Genomic DNA, 22,488 nt, shown 5'->3' on the forward strand with positions numbered 1-22,488 from the left:
CCATTTTTTACAAGTGAGCAAGATCATGTGATTGACACTACAACCAGTGTTGAAAACAAGTATCACATTCAGATAAAGACAACGAGCAGACGATCAGAGCCTGTGCAGTAAATGCGCAAATGCTAGTTCCCACAATAGGATGAATAAAAGTGATTAAATATAAATATATAAACAAAAATGAAAACAAACATATTGCAAGTTCAGAATTTGTCTCCAATAAACAGGGTGTATACTACTTACTGTAATTTACTGCATGACAAATTAAGGCACGACAAATAGCTTCTGCTGGTTTTCTATTCATGTGATATTTAGGTACGTCATTCAAGCAACGTAGGATTCTTATGCCAAGAACTTTGTCAAGAAAAAACTGATTTTTATTTAGATGAACTGGCATGTTTTTTATACTAAAAATGTTTAAAAAAAAAAAAAACCCCAAAAACAATTTTTTCTATTAGCTGACAGGCCGAGATTTACAAGAAATTAAATAATTTGTTGATATTTACTTTCTATTATCGTTTTTGTAAATATTTACAATAAAAAAAAAAAGTAAAAACACTGAAAAAAAAAAGAAAAAAAAAAAGAAATCATTCACAATTTAAAAACAAATATTTTTTTCTTTTAACTTAACTTAACATATTTACCTTTTTATTTTAAACTCATTTGATTTTTTTTTATAAATATTCTCCCCAAGTATAAAAAAGGAGTTATAAAATTGAAAAACAAGAATTTTTACAAAATTTCTTAGTGAAAAAAAAAACAAAAAAAACAAAAACAACAGTAGCAACCATTTGATGTGCCTTAATTTGTCGACCATAAATACATAAGATCGCCAGTAAACATTCAATTCAAAACAAATATAAATGCATTTATGACTTTGTTAGAGAGAAAAATTACGGACATATTGTTCAAGCTTTCTTTTAACAAATTACATATGGAAATGTATTACATTATGTTATATATCAAAGAAAAAATAGCACAATAGTAAGAGGTGGATGTAGTTTGCTTGAAGCATTGTATAGTATGTAGTTAAATGAAATTATACTTATGCCAATTACATGGCGCCACTTCATATATATTTCAGTAGCTAACACATTTGTTGATATCTTCGCAAGCGTTTGCATTTATCATATTATTTTGAAAATACTATTATGTTAAATAAAATGTGTAGAAGGCGGTACAATGCAGAGGTAGCGGAAAGACACAGACTGAAGCAAGTGAAAAAGTTTTATTAATACAAATTACAAATACATGTGCACATATTCATATATTTCTTATACACATTATATTTGCAGCGTGATCACAGCAGCACGTTTGAACCAAAGTCAAATAAATATCTGACAAAGAAATCTTTCTCAAAATATTATATAACACGGATATACCATCAGACCGACTTTCCCAGGTGACCACTGTGCAAATATAAATATAATGTGTATAAGAAATACATGAATATGTACACATGTATTTGTAAGTTGTATTAATAAAACTTTCTCACCTGCTTCAGCTTGTGTCTTTCCGCTACCTCTGCATTGTACCGCCTTCTACACATTTTATTTAACATAATAGTATTTTCAAAATAATATGATAAATACAAACGCTTGCGAAGATATCAACAAATGTGTTAGCTACTGAAATATATATGAAGTGGCGCCATGTAATTGGCATAAGTATAAGTTGTGGGCTTGACACACTGAATTAGAGTTCTGTTGTGACTTCTGCACGACTTTTACTAATACCCTGGGGAAAGGTATGAATCTGTATATCTTCTTTGAATTAAATAGTAGACTAGACTCTCAAACCATAGTTGTGCAATTAGCAATGTTTATCTGCGTCCTACGGTAGGAAGGTGTGACAGAAGGTCAACAAAGTGTGGCTTGAAGAGCTAGCAATCTAGAGGAAGATCACTCTTGCCAACAAAAAATGCCTGGACAGCACCGTTGCCTTTATTTTGTAGGGATGGCTCAGGCAATTAGCAATGAACTAACCCCTTCTTAAAGGGTGAGAAGGCAAAGGCTGAGAGGGTGAACTTCCTAGAACTGCAAAGGACCATACAACTCAGCCAACAAGGAATAAGCCACCTTGACAATGGTCTTTATGTTGGTGGCTTTGGAAAAGCCTCGGGCTGAGAATTTTGTGGAACTTGTCTGGGAAAACTCCTTAATACAAGTATTTTCTTGCTTGTTCGGAATTGTTCCCAGTCATCGGAGATTTCATCTTGTACTGGACTCAAGCAATGCTGGTTCAGGATAGGTGTGGTTGGTGACTGCATGATACTTGCTTCACTAAATATCCTGCACGAGTACCATTACAAAGGATATGCATTGTCTTCAGAGACAAAAATGGCCTTTATGAAATATATATATACTTTTAAGATAAGAAAGGCTTAATTTCAAAGTAACTAGACACGTTCTTTAAGCAGTCATTGTTAAAAAATATTAATTTACTCTAAAAAAAAAAAAAAAAAAAAAAAAAAAAAAAAAAAAAAAAGACTCGTGTACAGAATTCTATATTAAAAAAGAAAAGAAACATTTATATGGTGTACACACCGGTGACAAAGTAAATTAATCAAGTAGTTATAAAGGAAAAATCAAAATTCTCTGCTGTTTTTTATTTCCGATTTTTTGGGCTGGATAATTAGACATGATTAAGCAGCAAGAAAGCCATTCTTAAGACAGGGAAAGAGGAGACTTCATGTTATCTTAGAGGAAGATAATTATTCAGAAGGGACCATATCTTGCTTGCCACAGTCGTCTCATTTACAAAACAGAAACCAGAAATCAAAAACAGACAATCTTGACTATATTGAATTCTTTTCCACTGAAGCAATTTTTACTTTTGCCCTAATGCAGAGTGCCTCATTTTGAGGAGCTGAATTTCCTATCTGCTCTTATGAAGGGTAAGTAAAGACAGACAATCTGAGAAAGTCATAGGTGGTTACTATGGCTATTATACATTGAAGGTTTATAAAAAAAAAAATTAAAGGAAAAAGGTAAAACAGCTCTTTCATTTAGAGTTAAGATGTTTTTCAATCAATGATATTCTCAGGTGGACCTTCTTCGATAAGCCTTGCTACTTCTTAGCGTGATTATGCTGATAAAATGTCTGTCACAAGGTTATAAAAATGAAGGTTAACAACAACAAAAACTCCTTGCAAAAGCAAATTCTTTCCCTTCCTAATATTCTTCAATTTATCGAAAGATAGAAAAATTTTAGCTAACCTAATTATTTTAGAAGGAACATTCTGGAGCCCCACCCCCATTATAAAATGTCTGTCACAAGGTTATAAAAATGAAGGTTAACAACAACAAAAACTCCTTGCAAAAGCAAATTCTTTCCCTTCCTAATATTCTTCAATTTATCGAAAGATAGAAAAATTTTAACATCACAAAAAAAGCACACACACACACACACACACACACACACACACACGGAATTAGATTTTTTACCTTAGGAAATAAGAGGGACTTGCTGAAGTTAACAACTTTGAGCAACCATAGAGCAGTCAACAAAATCAAAGAATTGCAAGCCTTAAAATTAAAACATTAAAATCTATAAACTATGTTTTCAACAGTACATTTCTCATATTCACCCCAAACAAGGCAAATTGCCATAGACACGTTAGAGCCTAATATGAATTAGAGATCATACCTACAGGAAAACTCTAAGTAGGTAGTTGAGCAGCAAGATGTCTCTTCACATTACACTTAAATTTCTGCATATTAATAGAGTCAGCTAAGCAAAGGGAGGGAATTTGAAAGTCTAGCAATTTAAAGAAAGAAACTTTTAGAGTTGAAGACTCTCTGGCATTAAGAACAATGATGGGCATTCTATTTTAGATAAAAGAACCTAATAATCCAGATCATGAGAATAGTAAACCAAATAATTCAAATTATCCTCATCTAAAAAGTTGTTTGGTTATACGACATGCCAACCAATGCTGGGTCATTTTATGCTGAAACAATACAAACGTTGGTTTAGAGATTACTTTGAATCTGAAGAGATTTTTGTTAGATGCATAAAACACCTGAATGGTTACTCATTCAGTAATGGCCAAATTCAATGTCACTTAACTTTGACCTTATAGAAACTGTTGCCATTGTAGAAATATTTACTAAAGAAAGGCTATTTCTTGAAAAAAAAATGGTGCTACTTTAAGCTATTTCTCTGAAAATGGAAACTATTACATATAAACAAGAGATAGCTTGACAGTATAGATGGCAAAAATATTACACACACACAAACTAAATTGTCAGTTCTGAATATTACTAAGATCAGTGGAACAAAAATACCTTTTATTGAAGGTTAGAGTCTTAATAGTTCATTTTAAACATTTTACTACTTTCTGTCACTGGTATGAAATATTGTAAGAAAATATTTTCCTTTTAAAGTGCTAAAGACTAGAGTTGATAGATCATGAAGTTCAAATATAAAAACAATGTTGGAAGACACTATGACTTTCCAATCTGGAGTCATTGGTTTTAACAATATGGCCGATAGATGAATTGTATTACTTGGATTATTTCGGACTATTGTTTTCATCTTGAGTATTATTTTCACAACATTTCTAGCCGATGTACCCTTTAACCTTTTTCTGGTGTATTTTGTCTAACTCAGGAATCTATAAGGAAAATTATCTACTGCTAAAAACAATTAATAGATTTTGAGGTTTTCATTTGTAATATGAGTAAACATTATCGTTATTTCCATGGCAGGTGCTCGTCTGAACTCCAATCTCTGGTCCCCCCTCGCCAATCTTTCACAAAAAACACCAGTCTAGCTGAATCCACTGTGAAAAATTTCCCCCACTCTATAGCTGTGCCTAAATCAAAACGGGGATTCCATGATCAAAGCTTCTTTCTTAGAACTGCACGCCTGTGCAACTGTTCAGTCTGCCTGCTTCCCACCGGACTACAACTTGGATGTCTTCAAGTCCAATGTTAACAAATTCCTAATGAACCGCCCCCTTAAGTAAACACTTCATCAAATCTCCACACTAACGTAATGTACTTGCAATAACCCTTATCCCTGAATGGCTTCCGGGCCTTGATAAGTGGTGATCACGGTGTAAAAAAAAAAAAAAAAACACCTGTAACTTTTTTTGTTGACTGCTGTACGAGTGTTCAAAGTCGTTGTCAACTTCAGCAAGTTCCTCTTCTCTTTTAACTAGCCTGGGTGCTCGGCGTTGCCCGAGTGTTTGTAGGTGTGTGTTGAGCAAAAAAATAAAAAAAGGCTCGAACCCATACCACAAAGGAGGAAAAGTGAAAAAAAAAAAAAAAAAAAAAAAAAAAAAACATGTTAGCTGTCATGCCCATCGCCAAAAACTAGGTTTAAATTAAGGCTAGACAATCAAAAAGAGGCGATGACTTGAAAATATTTGCGGAAAAAGCGACCCCTCCCTGTAGAAAAGTGCCCGGTTGAGGGTGAAGGAATTAATGTTTTTGGCCAATTTTTCGATATTTGTCATCTGAAGGGTCGAGCTTCAAAATGATACCGATCTTGTAAAAATCCGTCGCCTCTACCGAAAATTTTTGCAAGACATACAAACATACATACATTTAAACAGACAGGTTATATTATAGATGTCGATTTGTGTGTGTGATGCTAGTGAGGTCTCTCCAGAATGTTCTTGAAGATTATTCTAAGAACATTTCCTCTATTCTCTGATCATCCAGAGTTCAACAACATTCATCTGAATAAGGTCAGAGGTGTCAATGGCCGAAACATCGTGAAAATATTCAGGATAACAGTAGTCAAAATAATTTAAACATCTCTTAAGTAAAAGTTTAAATCTGCATCAATTTGGTTACAATCACAAAAAAAAAAAAAAAACTTGTATGTAATACCTAAAAATAAATGTTATGAATAGAAAAAAAAGAAAAAAAAAATCACAGAAATAAAATTTGTAAAAGTAGGCTTTAAATTATTTCATACCTGCTTTAAAAGAAAATATTTTTTTGCTTGCATAATGGGATCAATTTACAAAAGATTTGCATAGCAAACAGAACATCCGCTTAAAAATCTAAAAACAAAATTTTATTCCTGATTTGGAGGTCTTGAAATTAGAAATGTAGTAGCATACAAATGGAATTAAGAAAATTAAATTAAATTCACCAGAATGCATTTCTGCTTCCATCTAATTAAAAATATGCTCTCCTATACTTTGCTCACATGCCAAATCTATAGCACATAGTCAATCCCTTCCTCCCTGCATTGTAAATAATCATTCACTTTTTCTATGAGCAGTCTTGCTGATTAATATATTGAATAAACAAGCCAGGCAACTGAAAATTTTGCCTTTTCTCATCGGATTTTTCCTCTTTTCTGAATCTTAATTTAGCTGTAGTTTCTAAGACAATCTTTTTCGGGCAAGGTAAACAGATTAAAACTTTGAACGGTCAATGGAAACGAATCCGAACCTTTAGTTTGTTTGAATAAATCCCCACCTCACACTGTTTTCATTTGTCCATTCAATCTTTCCAGATATGAAAACCCAACTTTTATCAATTGTAGTTATAGTTTTAGAATTATTTGCTTAAATTAATTTAAGTAATTTAAGTAATGTATAAATCATACTGTTGTAATTAAATGTTAATCCTATGAAAAAAAAAATCAAAAGCAAACAACATAGTTAAAAAAAAGTAAAATAATAAAATACAAAAATAGAACCTGTTTGTGGGATGAAGCCCAGAAAAATTTGCAAAACCGATTTAAAAGAATTTAAAAAATAATTTTAAAAAATTGTAATTTTTTTTTTTTTTTTGCAAGAAAAAAAAAAGATAAAGACATGGTAAGGGAGTCAATGAGAGAAACAAAAATGTAAATAAAAGGATTCTCGGGCAATGCTAGTAAGGTACAGCTAGTAAAGAAGAAAAAAAATTTCTGATTAAAAAATAAAAAGAATGCAATCAGGGTGAAAAGGGGTACGGTTTTCAAGGGAGGTAATGCACAATTAACAAATTTGCAATCATCACAGTATCACATCGAAGCTTCATCCTTTGCTCGAAAAATATCGAAAAATTGGCCAAAAACGTTAACTTTTTCACCCCGAAATCGACAATTTTCGACAGGGGAGGGGGGTCAACAAAAACGGTCCTCTCATGACAATGACCGATTCTATGCATGCATCAGATGACGACGTGACCTGATTTACTTTAAATAGTTGAAAAACCGAACAAGCTTAAAGTACGTTGCTTTAGCTCAGTTGGTTAAGGCCTTGGCTCATTATCTAAACGTTTTGGGTTCGAATCGTGGTGTGAGATGCTTATTTTTTTTTTTTCGATTTTTTAAATTTAAATATTGAATCAGTGTTATTTAAGCTATTTTTCACGTAACGTTCGTTTTTTTTTTTTTTTACTTCGCTTATTAGCGACACCCAAAAACACTTGGGTACCCATCGATTTTTTAATGTTAATATCGAAACAGGCTTATTTAAGCCATTTTTAACATGTTCGTTTTTATCGTTCGTTTGCCTTACGCTAGTTTTTTTTGTGTTCCCCCCACACCCGCTTAAGTGTTAACGTTGTTTTCTTTTTTTTTTTTTTCGCTTATAACAAACAAACCTACGTCGTGGTCGTCGTCACGCTCGACGACTTCCGGTCGCGCACCTGTCAATTTCGTTCTTACATAAATCCAAACATCTTTCACCAACTCATTCTGGCTGGCCGATTTTATTTTCAAACTTCCGGTTCGATCCAACCCCCCCCCCCCAGGTTCTTTTTTTTATTTAACACCACACACACCTACAAACACCCAGGTACCCCCGCTAGTATATCTATAAAAGTGTGTGTGTGTGTGTGTGTGTGTGTGTGTGTGTGTGTGTGTGCAGACACTTCTCAACCTATATACTCAACGAATTTTGTATCAACAGAAACAGACTTGAAATTTGGTATGTAGAATATTGAGATAGGTGGAAAACTTTAATCAGCTTTCATTCAGAAAAAAAAGAGGGGTTGCAAAGCAGTAAAAATTGAAAAATTGGTATATGTGGGTTATCGGATGTTTATCTGTTTGCTAATAGTTTCATGAATGCGCATACGTAAACTATTCTCATGACAGATTGCTTGTGTTCAAAATAAGTAGTTTAAAACCCTATTTAAAGGTTGTGTCAAGCTGGCCTAATGGTTGTCTTAAGGTTTCGGTTTCGATCTGAGCTCAAGTATTTTTGTTTTTTTACTTACAAGTGAACTGTTTAGACAAATCATGATACCTGTATTTAAATATCTCGAATTTTATGACTGGACAACACCGGCCAGCTTGCTTTATTTATTTATTTTTATATATATATATATATATATATATATATATATATATATATATATATACACACACACAATATATAAAATTGAAATCAAATATTATTCTTTACTTTTCAATTGGAGTTAGTGTGTTGATGCTATAGTATTATACAAACTACTTCCATAGATGTATTACTAGCGGGAGTGCCCGGCGTTGCCCAGGTGTTTGGTAGTAGGCAGGCAGGCTTGAACCCGTGATGCGAAGGCAGAAAAGAAAGTGAGAGAAAACCTGACATCTTACCGCTATGTTATGACGCAACAGGAAGTGTAAAGTGTTCAAATTTAGTGATGTTAATCAAAAGTTGACTTGCAGAAGTGAAGAAGTTCACGCAGGCGCAGAAATGAACATCTGGCTTTCTGCCATTTTATTTATTTGTTTCCCAACAATGTTGGAGAAAACCAGCCCCCACCCTCAAAAAAAAAAAAAAAAAAAAAAAAAAAAAAAAAAAAAAAAAAAAAGAGGAGTTCTGGCGTGTCTTTTATATAATAGACTAGGGGCAGGCAACAATGGGTAGAGGAATAAGTATTCATTCTAGCATGAAGATGCTACAAGAAAATTGCATTTGATGTAAGGTGCCACCAGAATAAAGTTAAAAAATATTTGTATAAATTATTTCCATTTGTAAATATTCTGCTTTATTACAGAAAAAAGAAGGAAATTAAACTGTTTATTCTTAGCATTTAAACGGACTTGCAATTTGTTTTGCTTTTTCTTTAAACTATGTTGAAGAAACGGATACAGAGTTATGTCTTTTTTTATTGATAGCATGTTTTAAATATAGTTACAAGCCAGGCAATGTATTTTGTGGAAATACTTGCATTTTTATCACTAAAAACATGCTGCAATGATCTTCAAGAAAAATGGACAAATCAGAATCAAATATTGATGTTATAGGTAGAAAGCTACTGATGACAAAGAAATGATAAAGAGACGGACTTTTCTCTCTCTCTCTCTCTCTATATATATATATATATATATATATATATATATATATATATATATAGAGAGAGAGAGAGAGAGATTAAAGAAATTTTCCTTTGTCTTTGTTTATCATTACATTATATGCATAATTGTCCAGAACACTGAAGAATCAAGTAAAGCTATCTCTATATTAAAAGAATTATAAGGCAAAATCACGAGTGTTTTTTCTAATTGATGGATATGGAGATGTGGTGATGCACATACGCACATTCCAGATAGATTTTGATCTACATTCTTGTGTCCCATTGAACTGTTTACATTTCCGGTCAGGACTTATGAATTGCTCAATGCAAAATAGAAAAGAATATAATATCTTAATATTTACATTTCCAGAAATGTCGATTGATGTCTAGATAACATAAACAACAGAGAGAGAGAGAGAGAGGGAGAGAGAGAGAGAGAGATAGAATGACAAACTGACAGCGATTGACATGTCATCGTGCCAAACACCAACCAACCCTTAAAACTAACGTCTGTCGATGGGCAAAAATTTTAATTGTAAAAACTTATATTGATAAATTCGTCTTAGTTGATTTCTAGAAATATGACAAAAGAATTGTCAGGTGTATATATGATTTTAGCAAGCATTTGAAAATTAAGAAAATTATACATACATTCAACAATGCAACATAACTTGAAAAAAACAATTCACTATATTTGCTTCTGAATTATTGAGATGAGGACTTTGTATTTTTTGGACTACTGTTCTCATTTGGAGTATTATTGTCATTACGTTTCCGCTGATGTAATCGCCTATCGTTTTCAGAGTATCTTGCTGTACTCTGAAATCTTTCCGTTGAACTTTTGAATCTGCGTGGAATTTCAAACAGAACCCTTTATTTGATTCAGGGGGGTAGCATGCTCTAGTTCCGTCTTTCAATAAAAAGTTTTTCCAAATATAACATTAACAAGATACACCTGAAGATGGTCAGAGTTTACATGGGTTGAAACACTGAGAATAACCCACAGATGAGAACAGTAGTCCAAATAATTTATCAATGTACTATTATTCAGATATTTATTTAAATCAAAAAATGCAATAACATAAAAAAAATTTTAAATCCTATGACAAAAAACTAATTTAATAATGAAATAAACATTAGAATCCCTTTAGATTTATTCTTAAACAAATGTAATTTTGATCTTTTGTTGATTGTTAAAAAAAAAAAAAAAAAAAAAAAAAAATGACTTTGCGATGCTCCAAAATTTAAAAAAAATTTGGAAGTATTCAAACCGTTGAATAAAAATATATTTCTGGCCTTAAAATTACTAGCAAATCCTCAGATATTAAATTGAAACTCTTAAAAAGATAATTTTATAGAGATTGAAATGGCCATAGTCATAGTTTTAAAACAATTTGGTTCAATTCATAACTCAATTACAAATATTATGAAATTAAATTTAATGAAAATCCTATTTTAAAAATAATTTAATACCCCCCTCCCCCGCAAAAAAATTGTTTAGCTATTTCTTGAATGACTAAATAAAAATGAAAGTAAAGCAGATTCCAGCTGACAGTTTTGTGTAAACATAGCTGGTTCTATTAATGAACTGGATTGCTACAATAAAAGGTTTTTATAAGTAAATAAATTTTGTTAGATATGTACATTGAAAACAGCTTTGTTTTTATGTAATTGTGTGCCTATAACAATATAATGTTAATTGTGTGCCTATAATAACAATTGTTGTGTGGTGGCAAATGTGAGTAGAAAGATTGAATTTGCTTGATAGACCGGAGAGGAGCTGTTTGTTTTTAAAAGTAAATTCAAAAGATTTACAAGAGCAGATATTTAAACTTGTTCTTAAACAAATAGAATAAAAATATACAATCATTCAAAATATATAAAAATTATTTACTACCTAGTCTCATGAATAAATTTCTTTTTTCATATATTCAAAACAATGCAAAATTAATTGAGATAAACTTCAATATTAATAAAACTGTTTAAAAATCCATTTCAGTTTCAGAGCAAACTTTTTTTTTTTTTTAACCAAAAAGAGAAACTAAATGTATTAAATAGAATTATAGGACAAGTAATTTTTTTTTTTTTTTAAATAAAATGTATATTTTTTCTCAAAATTTTAATATTCCTAAAACAATTTGTACAGATTTTTTTTTACAACTGTATAAACTGAATACATTTGCATAAAGAACTACTTTGAACATTGGGTATATTAAAACGCTTACTGGACAAAGTTGTAAATTATGATTTTATTTTTCTAATGAAATAATTTGTCTAGCATCAAGATAAATGCAAAAAAAAAATAAAAAATAACCTTCTCTTTTAAATAAATGGAATAAAAAAAGCTTTGAATATAAATTTGCGAAGGCCAGTTGTAATTTTTAAAAAGCCATTATCCAAGACAAGAGATGATTTGAAAGAACTATTTTTAATTGTCTAATGTTAATATAACATGTACAAGGCTAATCTATTTATTATATATCGTCTCATCTCTTGGTGAGAGAAAAAGAAATAGCAGACATGATTGAAAGTTGTTAATGAAGAGTAATGCTTGAATAAAGAAATGCCGCACTCACATCAAACTTTGGCTGGCTATTTGTAATTGGAGGTTCACGTTCCCATTTGCTGGCAATCTGTAATGTTTCCAGAGTCTTTTGCTGAGTAGTCTTCGAGTCATCCAACAGAGTTACTTCATAAAACTCCTGAATATCTGAAAGGAAAACAAAATTAAGTCAATTAGAGCATGTAAATCAAAATAAACACAATTTGCAAATAATGATTGAATAACGTTTCTAAATTTGATGAGATGAGGATTCATTATTTGGATTCTTCAGTCAGTTTAAGTGCTATTGGGGGTTCAAATTGGTTGAATAAAAGGATACAGATTTTTTTTTTTTTTTTTACTTCTACTTTGTTTTGGATACTAAATTGTTAAGTTTTGCAATGTTGTGCTTTATTAAAGAAAGTACTGCTGTTGCTAATTATACTAAGAACAAATAAAGCCTGCATGGTCCCCCATGAGTGCACAGTGAACAAGGCATAAAAAAAATGATTAAGTTCAGCATTTGCCCCTGCCCCTCACTTAGCCCCCAAAGTCCCCAGGGGACGTCAAATCTTGGTGAAAATGAACAAACGGTGTAGTCTTAAGCCTTAACATATGTAAATGAGTTCTGTAACATGCAAAAAAAAAAAAAAAAAAAAACTAAGTTCATCATTTGCGCCCCCCCATTTAGTCTCAAAAGTCGTCAAGGCCTTCACATATTTAAATTTCAGTTCAGCACCATGCAAAACTGCTAAATAGACATAAACAGAAAATTTTGGACAAATATGGCAAAATAGTCCCCAAAAAATGGAGTGTTCTTATTAGCCCTAAAAGAGCTCCTTGAGCACATCCAAGAGTTATCATGAAGTATAGACAAACAAAATCATATAGAAATCAGTTAGTTACAACTTTTCAGTAAGTTTCATAAAAATTCCAAGGCATCAATTTTTTTTTTTTTTTTGTAATAAGCACAAAAATGTCAATTTTAGCCATTTTAACCATTTAACCTGTGGGGGGCAACCGGAGTTTTCCTGGAAAATCAGTTCTGTTACTTTTTTTTTTACTCATATCATGTTTAATGTTTATGCAAAATTTCAAAAAAAGATTCCAAGGTGTAGTTATTGAGAAAAGTGTGGACAAACGAAGGAACAAGGGTGAATTTACAGGTCCACCCTCCTTGAGGGATCAACAACTGTTTGTCATGAGTAAAGACACAAAAATAATCCAGCACAAGTGTATGTTATTTCAACTAAGTAATTACATTATTGAAATAGAATTAATTACCTCAATATATATTTCACTTGCTACATTCTAAGAATATTTCTGATACACCAAATTCTGAATGGCACATTTCACAATGAATGGCCCAGAACTGATTTGTACTGATCCTCGATTGCCAAGGCTGTAACTCAATAATAAAGAGCCCACTTTAGGGGAGCTAGCGCTTCCCACGTTTAAAGGCCTTCTACTCATATTTTATTGTCTTTGGGGGAAGCGAGTAAAATAAAGTCAGTGCTGTTTTAGTCTTGAAATGTCAGTGCACATCAGTTCAGCTCAGATTGACAGATGTTTATAAAATCTCAGCCATGTCAAAGCAATCAAGGTAAACAATCAAGCTACATAGGTACAAAAGGTCAAATCTACTTGGCAGAGACCAAGATTTTTAAACAATGACATATCTTTGTTTTCAATATGTATCTCTCTTGAGAGAGAGAGAGAGAGAGAATCGGCTGGATTTTGGAGATGATTGTAGGTGGATGTAAAAAGTTGGACTCTCGGTTTTAACAAGAATCGGACTAAAGTTGAAATACTCGAAATTTAAATAGATTTCTATTTTTATAAAAACTACCGACTTTCATGAGCAAAGTTTCTTTCCTAAAAATGCCTGTCTTTGGAATACAGTATCACAGGGCTGCTTCCGACTGACTATAACATTGATGTTTTTCAATAAATTCTTGTTGAGCTGTCCTTTAAAGTAATCGATTTATCTACCAGCTGTCTCACTGTCCATCTGTCCAACCCAATAATCCTTATCTTCAAGTGGTAAATAAAAAAAAAAAAAAAAAAAAAAAAAAGCAGTCCATGGTGAATTGTAAAAAACATGGATAGTATATTTTCTTCTATTCCTTAGTCGAGAACAGATTCAATTCCTTAGTCGAGAACAGATCTATCCTACTTTTACGTAAATTTCTAGACACCTGTTTTTTTGTTGTCTTTCATTGCATTATGGTCTCACCATAACTACAGCACAGTCAAAATAACAATGTAACAAAAGTATTTCACTATGGAAATACAAAAGTTTCAAGTTATAGTGGAGATTTCGTGTCTGTATGTATGAGGTTTCAAAGAGGGTGGTAGCGGGGATAACATCATATTTTTATTTATTTATTTCTTTTTAAATGTAAAATATTCAGAAAAATTGTTTTATGGTAATTTTGATGCCAATGCTATCTCTATATAGCAAGTTAGGTATGTACATACACTTATATATTTGTACACACAAGATTCACTTCTAAACTAATTAGCTGAATGTTATGGAACACAGCCACTAGGCATACGAGTGTGTAATGCAGACTATACATACTAAGTTTAGTATTTGTCTGTCTCTTTTTTTTTTCAAAGTGTATCTCCTCTACAAGGTCGCAGAGCAGCACGAAGTGAGTCAAATGATTGTATTTTTGTGGACTTGTTATAAGTCGGTAAAAATAGCTGCTAAGGAGTTTAAATTGAAAATAACTGGAACTTGGGAAGTGTAAGTGCTCTTATACACATGCGCAAATATACATTTGTATGCTAAAGTTGCTTCATTTTTAACTTATCTGTTTGATGATAGCTGAAATGGTAACAACTAAGGCTGGAGTGCTAAAGGTTTTGGTTTCAATTCTAGTTGAGGGCCAAGTCATTTATTTTTTACTTTTTAAATCACTACTATATATTGGGTACAATATAATTAATAGACAATTGACTATAATATGAAATCTGCATAAATTAAAATACCTTTAAGCATATTTTACAATCGGGCAACGTTGAGAACCCTGCTAGTCCATTATATGAAGGGCAAATATCTATGCCCAGCTAAAACTTGAAAAATACTCAAACACCCACGAAGTTAGAAAGAAAATATTGTATACCAAAAATCATGTGAACTGATCAAGTAGTTCTATTTTTTATAAATAAAACTATCAAGATGGCCTAATGGTTATCGTACTTGACTCACTGTCTTTAGGTTTTTATTTCCATCTCAGCTAGAGTATTTTCTTTTTTTTTTTTACAAGTGAACTGTTCAGAAAAAAAAAAAAAACAATACTGGTATGCACATGTCTTGTTTTTTTTCCATATTTTTTTTTTTTTACTTCATTTTTTTTTTTTGTTAAAAGAAATTTAACATTACGTTTAATACTTACAGTATTTCTGTTTATAATAAATAAAAATTCTGCATTAATTAAAATATATTTATGAGTATTTTACGACCGGGCAACGCCAGGCGATCTGCTAGTATAAAATAAGATGAAATTTGATAACACTTGATCAATTTAGATGCTTTTTAGTGTACAAAATTTCTTTCCATCATGTGTATGTACATCATAATTTTTCTTTATTTTTAGTATTTTTTTTTTTTTTTTTTTCATGAAAGAGTTATGGACTTGCATGGTTGAGATGATATACATCTGTATATTCTTGTTATTATCATTGACATCAAAGTTTTCTAAAACTTGACAATTCTAACTTTAGTATACTTGATACTTAGTAAAACTGCTTTAACAGCATGATATATAACAAGATTTTATTCACAGCTTAATCGCTTGTAAATAAGACATTTAATGCACATTTTTGAAACTAAATTTATTTAAATCTAAGTTTATCCACAAGGTCCTTCTCTACCTGGTCGGTGCAAACGTATTGGAAACGTGGACACACTATCAAGAAAAGGTAATGTGGACACACTATCAAGCAAAGGTAACGTGGACACACTATCAAGCAAAGGTAACGTGGACACACTATCAAGCAAAGGTAACGTGGACACACTATCAAGCAAACAAGTAGTGGATCTTTGTCTATGAAGGTGGGATTAGCTACTCATATTGTGCGATTCAGCTCAGAATTGGCAAAAGTGGACTGTGAGAGTCAGAGACACTGTACTTGCTAAAGAAGCCAACTTAAACTAACCAGGGTGATAACCATACAAATAAACCAATCTTCTTTAAATGTCTGAAGTAAGTAGTCATGCAACAGTTTCTCAATTTCTTATGCAGGCCTTTGCATAATCGTTGTAATCTGCAAAATCTTTCAAGCTGCACCTTTTGCGCAGTAGAGAACAGACAAGGCAGTGTTGCATCGTATGGTCCTCTCCAAATTTGCAGATTGCTGAATCAGTTTTGTGGCTCCATCTGGTCATAGCAAGTTTTAATTGATCCAGTCTCAATCAGTTGAATGTTTTCCACTGGAACCAGGATGCTTCTGAATCAAGAGGGGAGGGACACAGAAAGCAAGATTCCCATGACAGCAGGACGATGCCATTCTCTAGCAACTGCTCCATAGCTGGGCTCTTTCTGAGATGTTTTTAGGGGTTAAACAGAGCTGAGGAAGTTTCTTAATTTCAGTCATTGAACCAAGTTCATCATGATACACCGGAAGAAGGTCAGAGGTTACATCAGCCGAAATATAAAAATAGCTAAGATGAGAACAGTCATCCAAATGATCCAAATGTTGCAGAACATTTCGTTTGTGAGAAACAATTTATAGAGAACAAAAGAAGAGATCCCACTAGGTTGCAAAGTCAGTTTTGCATTCTATCAGATCCAGAGACAATGCTCTGAGTAACAACACCCAAGATGTGGAATAGGACTACATCTTGAGTGTTTGACTTTTATGCACAGAGGATTGCAAAAGGAGTCCGAGAAATTTGGGTCCATTCTGGAGTGGAAAAATGCTCAAACCGGTTTTTCAACAACCTGAACAAATTTGATTTAAGACTTCAAGTTTGGGTTTGGAGTAAAAGTTCGTCCTAGGAACTTAAAAAAAAAATAAATAAATAACATTCATAAATTTGGCATGTGGGCAAAAATGAACGCACATATTCAATGCAATCTCTAAATCCTTAGAAAATAACCTCTAGTCTGAAGTTGAATGGCAACATAAACTACAGGGTGGTTGTTAGAAAAGCGGGAAATTTGAAGGTCAGCTTAGATCATGAATGAAATGCGTGATTGCTATTTTTTGATTGGTGCCGTGTGAGTGTTGTAAAAATAAATCGTTGTTTGACGCTGTAGTGAAGTGCACGGACGACATTTTGAGTATCTATGAGTATAATATAACATTTGTCTTTGAAAAACTTTGTAAAAATTATTCTTTGTAAAAATAAATCGTTGTTTGATAAATTTTCCGCTTTTCTAGCGACCACCATGTAATAGTGATATTTGATGCTACTAAGACAAAGCTCCTTTAACAATTATGACAAATATTTTCAAATATCGGTTGCCATGGTTAATAACACCCTAGCTGGAAGTGTATCATTCAAACTTTTTAGTTTCACAGACAACATAATTTGGAATAAATATATAGAAGACATTGCCGAGGCTACTGCAAAGGACGTGAACATCCTCTACCATATCTTATATCTTTAAAAAGTCACCATTCCTCCACACAAGGAATATTTTTGCCACATCTGGGTTTGAGTATTAACAAGTAGTTTCACTTTTGTAGGCAGGGTCTAAGAAAAAAAAAAAAGAAAAAAAAAGTCCAACCTCAAAGGTGCCGCACTGTCAACCAAACTTTAAATTCTATTCCCTGTCCCATCACCATGCCTATTTTACAAGTACTTCAATTAAATGTGCTTTAATGAACTCGCAACAATAGTGCCACCTCAAAATAAATATTCCTCCAATCAACTTTACAAGCAACAAAATCCCACACCTTCAAAGTAAAGGTCTTCAGATGCTGGAAAGTTTTCTACTATAATAGTTTCTTCCATCAAACTGCTCGTCTTTGGAATTACTTGTGTTCTCCCAGATTTCCCGACTTTACTAACATGCAGAAAATGCAAACAGCTATATCGCTGGACAACTCCCTACTTAGAATGTCCCTGTAGGTATGGGTATTGATTCACAGTAATCACTTACATCTCAGTGGCAATATGCCTCGATTGGGATGAATAAAATAAAATTTCAAATTAGCTAGGTGAGTTCAAGACTTTACGGAAACATTTACTACTATGGGAGAGGGGGGGGGGCTGGACGTGCCCGGCTCTTCTCGTTTTAAAATATGCTTAAATAAAACAAAATTTTCCTTAAAATAATAAAAACAAATTTCCTTAAAAAACAAAGAAAAAAAAGATGAACCTCTTAATTTACTTTTCACATAACCTAAATCACAAACACAGCCGTTTATCAAAACCTTCATCTTCGTTTTCAAGTCAATATCTACAACAAGAAAGTTGGTTGGTTGTTTTGTTTAATGCTGAATCCAGTAATTTTGAAAAAGTTTATGCTTCAAGTTCTTTGTATCTTTAAACATATTACTTAGTTTATTTTGTAGAAGAATTGTTGTTTTCGACTTTGTAAAAAGTCAATCATGTTCTGCAAAGGGGGCATGTTTGCTGTATTTTTGGTCAGGATTTGGTTGGTTGGTTGTTTTTGTTTTACGGCATATCAACCTTTTTCAGGTTATTTAATGCCTGATCTGGTAGCACCAGATGCCATAACAGATATTACCATTCCGGGTCAAAGTGAACGTAGGAGCATGGTAGCTAAGGGGCAATTCTATGGTCCCCAACAGCTCCCAAACGAGGCCTCACCACTGGATGTCTTAAGCTTATACCTAGGATCACACACCACAACAGCAATGGCGATCACTGAGAACTTAACACAAGGAAAGGGATTTTTATCTTAATACAAAGAGAGACAACAGAACCCACATCATTTTTGCATACACGTTAATTGAAATGAATGAACAGATTATTTAATGTCTGAAATCTGACTTGAGTAACAAGGCTGAAAAAAGAAAGGAAAGCGGTCAGAAAAGGTCTAGTGATTATGACGTGTCTTATTTTATTGACTGTGACAAGTGTATTATTTTTATACTTATACTCATTGCAAAGGGTTAGCAGTGTCTTAATCGAGTTACGACCTTTTGTTCAGATTGTTTTAATAATGAAAAATTACTAAAACTTTATTAATTAATATATGACTGATTTCAGTTTATTTTCTTGTCTAAGATGATTTTTTTTTTTTGCTAATTTCCAACCTAAGGTTTAGAATTCAATTTGCTCTTTTATCAACCCTTAACTAGCAAAAAAAAAAAAAAAATTCTCAAAGGCACGTCCAACTAACTCAGCATGAATTCAAATTTACTTCATTAATTATTCTCTGAAAATTATTTTCGAATATCATATCTATGAAAAATTAAGGCAAAAAGGGGGGGGAGCACCTATACGTTTTCTAATGTGATAATCTTTAAATTGATGAGATTAAACGGATTTGCAAGGAACCCGTTGTTTGATAAGCTGGTTGAAATGGAAGACATCAAATCTATGCTAGCGGTTGCTGGTTTAGCCGTTTTTTTTTTTTTTTTTTTTTTTTTTTTTTTTTTTTTTTTATCGTATATCAACCCTTTTTGTGTTCCTTAATCGTAAAATCCAGTAATTTTGGGAAGTTGTTTTTTATGCTACAATTGTCCTTTATATCTCGAAATATTTATTCAGGATGTTTGGTTTGGGTGTTGTAGAGGAAAATTGTTTTACTTTTTGACTTTGTAGAACATGATTGTATTTAGCAAAAGGAAAGTAAAAAATAACATCACTTTTTAGTGCATTTTTAGAAGTTGCTGGGGGGGGGGGAAGATTGGATAATTTTACCACTCCAGAATGTGCTTGACTTTTTATGCAGTCTTCTACCTGTATGAGCGTTGAATATATTCTAAGATAGAGTATTGCTGCTACGTTGAAAGGTGCTACACTAAGCATTCTTTCTTGACTTGACAGAGTACAAAATTGTCATTGCAATCTAGTGGGGAAAGATGATCCCTTCTCTACAGCCCTTTTCTCAATAGCAGACACAGCGCAAGTCTTTCTTGTCATCCTTATTTCCAGCTCAAATCTCACACTTTCCTTGTAAATCTGCTTAAGCTATTGCTCTTAGGTTTGTGCAAAACAATGTTTTTTGACGTGAAGTTGAACGTCAAGAAACATTTTTACACCAAACTAATTGATGATTGTTATGATCATTGTAATATTTGTAAAAATACAATGTTATCATAGCAAAATACATATTTACAGAGAAAATTACTTGTGTTAAGACGTTTTAATTAGAAAAGAATGTAAGAACATAAACAATTTAAAAATGGGTTGACCTCTAGAGTTTGACAGTCTTACATAGGTCATTTAAAGTGATGTGGACTTTAGGTAGAGTTTGGAAAAGACACGTATGATTTCATCAGTTAGAGATGAGCGAGAGAGAGCAGACACTGTTGGAGTCGAGAGAGGGAGAAAGACAGTCTATGGACGGTAATGGCTCCCAGTAGAGGAGATCAGAATACGTTAGTATAAGACCAGCGTTGCAGCTTTCCAATGGTGAACATCGGTAATAAAGTTGCTGGAAAGACAACCCAAGATTTGTTGATTTATTCGGATGAATCTTCTTTGCAGCCGATCAATCAAACAAGATCAAAGACGGACCAGGTATGTTTTTTGGATTGGCCCAATGTTACAATTCCCAGAGAACTGTTATTTGTCCTTTTCTGTTATAAATGTACATTATTAAACTGTATCTGTTGTCGTAAGTTTTATACCATTAAACGATGCATGAGTTTAGACAAGGTACATAATATACACCCCTCCATGTTATACAGAACCCTCTCCAACAATATTACAAATCATTTACAGCAAAAACTTGTCTTACTACCACTATTAAGAACTTTTTTTCCTATGTGTACCTAAAACAAAAAGGAATTTCTATAAACAAATTTTTTTTTCAAAATCTTCCCATCTGCAAAACATTACCACAGGACTGCTTCACTAAAGATTACAGCACGCTCATCTTCAAGTTCAATATCAACAAATACTTGTAAAAGCATTCTTTTATGTAATCACATCTTAGTTATTTTATCAATTGTTTCCGATCCTCTCAGATTTTTTCATCATCCAACCAACACAAGTAAAATCTAGCCTTGGTAAGTGGTGACGCATTATCATTATATAAAAAAAAAAAAGATTTATAGGCTGTAGCAGCGCTTGTGGTACTCTACCCTCGTTTCCTAGATACCACTACAGAATACTTGACCAAATATCAGTCATGATCTAACTTAAAAATGATTTAATTTTGGCATTACATCTAAGATCAAGATCAGAAAAATGGGTAAAAGTCACTTTTAATTCAGGGCTCTACAGACAAAATTATCTTTAGTTGACCTTTGACAACTAAATATTTTCGTTTACTAGCCAAATAGAACACTAGCCAAACCCACATGCTTTTTAGAATATATCTTAGTTCTGTGACGACTTTGTACAAAGATTTTTTGTGTTTTTAAAATTTTTTTAAAGTGTAATTTTAAATAAACAAATTTTAGTTTGATACTTGAAGGTAGAAACGTTCTAGTTTCTTCAGATATTTTTTAAAAACGTTTTTGTTAAACAAAGAGTATATTGTTCTATTAAACTTGTATTGTTTGAATAATTTAACTTTGTTCGTTTTAAAGAAAAAAAAAAGTTGAAAAGATATTTTTCACTCAGTAGTGAGCTTTGGAAGATTGGTGGAAAAAAATACAATCGCCAAAAGATAAGCGTTTCATGATTTCTAGTCGCCACTTTGAAAAATCACTTGCAAATGCGATTGTTTCATTCACAATGTAGAGCCATGTAATGAAAACTTTGGTTCTGTTCAGAGACTCACTACTTGGCCGATAACATTTTATGACCTTGATATGTTCAGTTAAGTTCGTAAAATGTCATAAATTTTGATAGAATTTTAACTTCCGATTTTCTAAATTTGTTACATGGGTTTGATGCTCTTTGATAATAACCAATAGGAACGATTAAGATTTAAGTCTGATCAAATAAATATTAATAAGGAACACTTTATAAAATATGGAGAAATAAAACCCAGACAAGATTCATCTCATCTTTTACCCATATCTCCGCTTGATAGTAAACTGTGCATAAAGTGAGATCCTAACTTTCAAACACACCGGAAGCTGGCGCCCGCGTCTCAATTGATGTATGGAAGCACAAAATAGATTTCAAATGTGTTTCATGTTTATCTTTATTTTTTCACCCATTATAATAAAAATATGTAAACTTTTTTTGATCAATTCAAAAAGCATATCTTTTCAAATAACTCCGTTTAATTAAGTTAATGTTATATATTTAGATATTTTAAAAATATATTTATTTACAGAAACATGGGGGGGGGAATAAACTATGAATGTGTCACATTTTTTTTAATAGTTTCAGCAGTTAAAAAAAGGTGAATGTGCAACAGAAAATAGTTTAACAGTTTTAGAATGTCAATATTTCACATATGTTAAAAAGAATTAGATTTGAACATAAGTAGAATCCAGTAGATGATATTGCCGAAACAGTTATTTTTAAATCGTTAAAATTAAGCATAAAAAATATTTGAAAATTGTATACATTTTCAATTGAGAAACGCAGGTGCCAGCTTCTGGTGTGTTTAAAAGTTAAGCTCTTGCTTTATGCAAAACTAGCATTTCAGCCCG

At 32.3% G+C, this 22,488-nt stretch overlaps 1 protein-coding gene across 18 annotated transcripts in view; it reads right to left on the reverse strand.

Moving 5' to 3' along the window:
- LOC145287959 (disks large homolog 1-like) overlaps positions 1–22,488 on the reverse strand; it is a 909,452-nt gene that overhangs the window by 642,594 nt on the left and 244,370 nt on the right. For all 18 annotated transcript variants that reach the window (XM_080135923.1, XM_080135919.1, XM_080135921.1 and 15 more), the window contains exon 3: positions 11,813–11,946. In XM_080135923.1, coding sequence (XP_079992049.1) covers positions 11,813–11,946 — 134 coding nt within the window. The remainder of the gene's footprint in view (positions 1–11,812; positions 11,947–22,488) is intronic.

Source organism: Euprymna scolopes, chromosome 11 (assembly GCF_053919585.1).
Source record: "Euprymna scolopes isolate OS-2025 chromosome 11, ASM5391958v1, whole genome shotgun sequence".
NCBI classification, from domain to species: Eukaryota; Metazoa; Mollusca; class Cephalopoda; order Sepiida; family Sepiolidae; genus Euprymna; species Euprymna scolopes.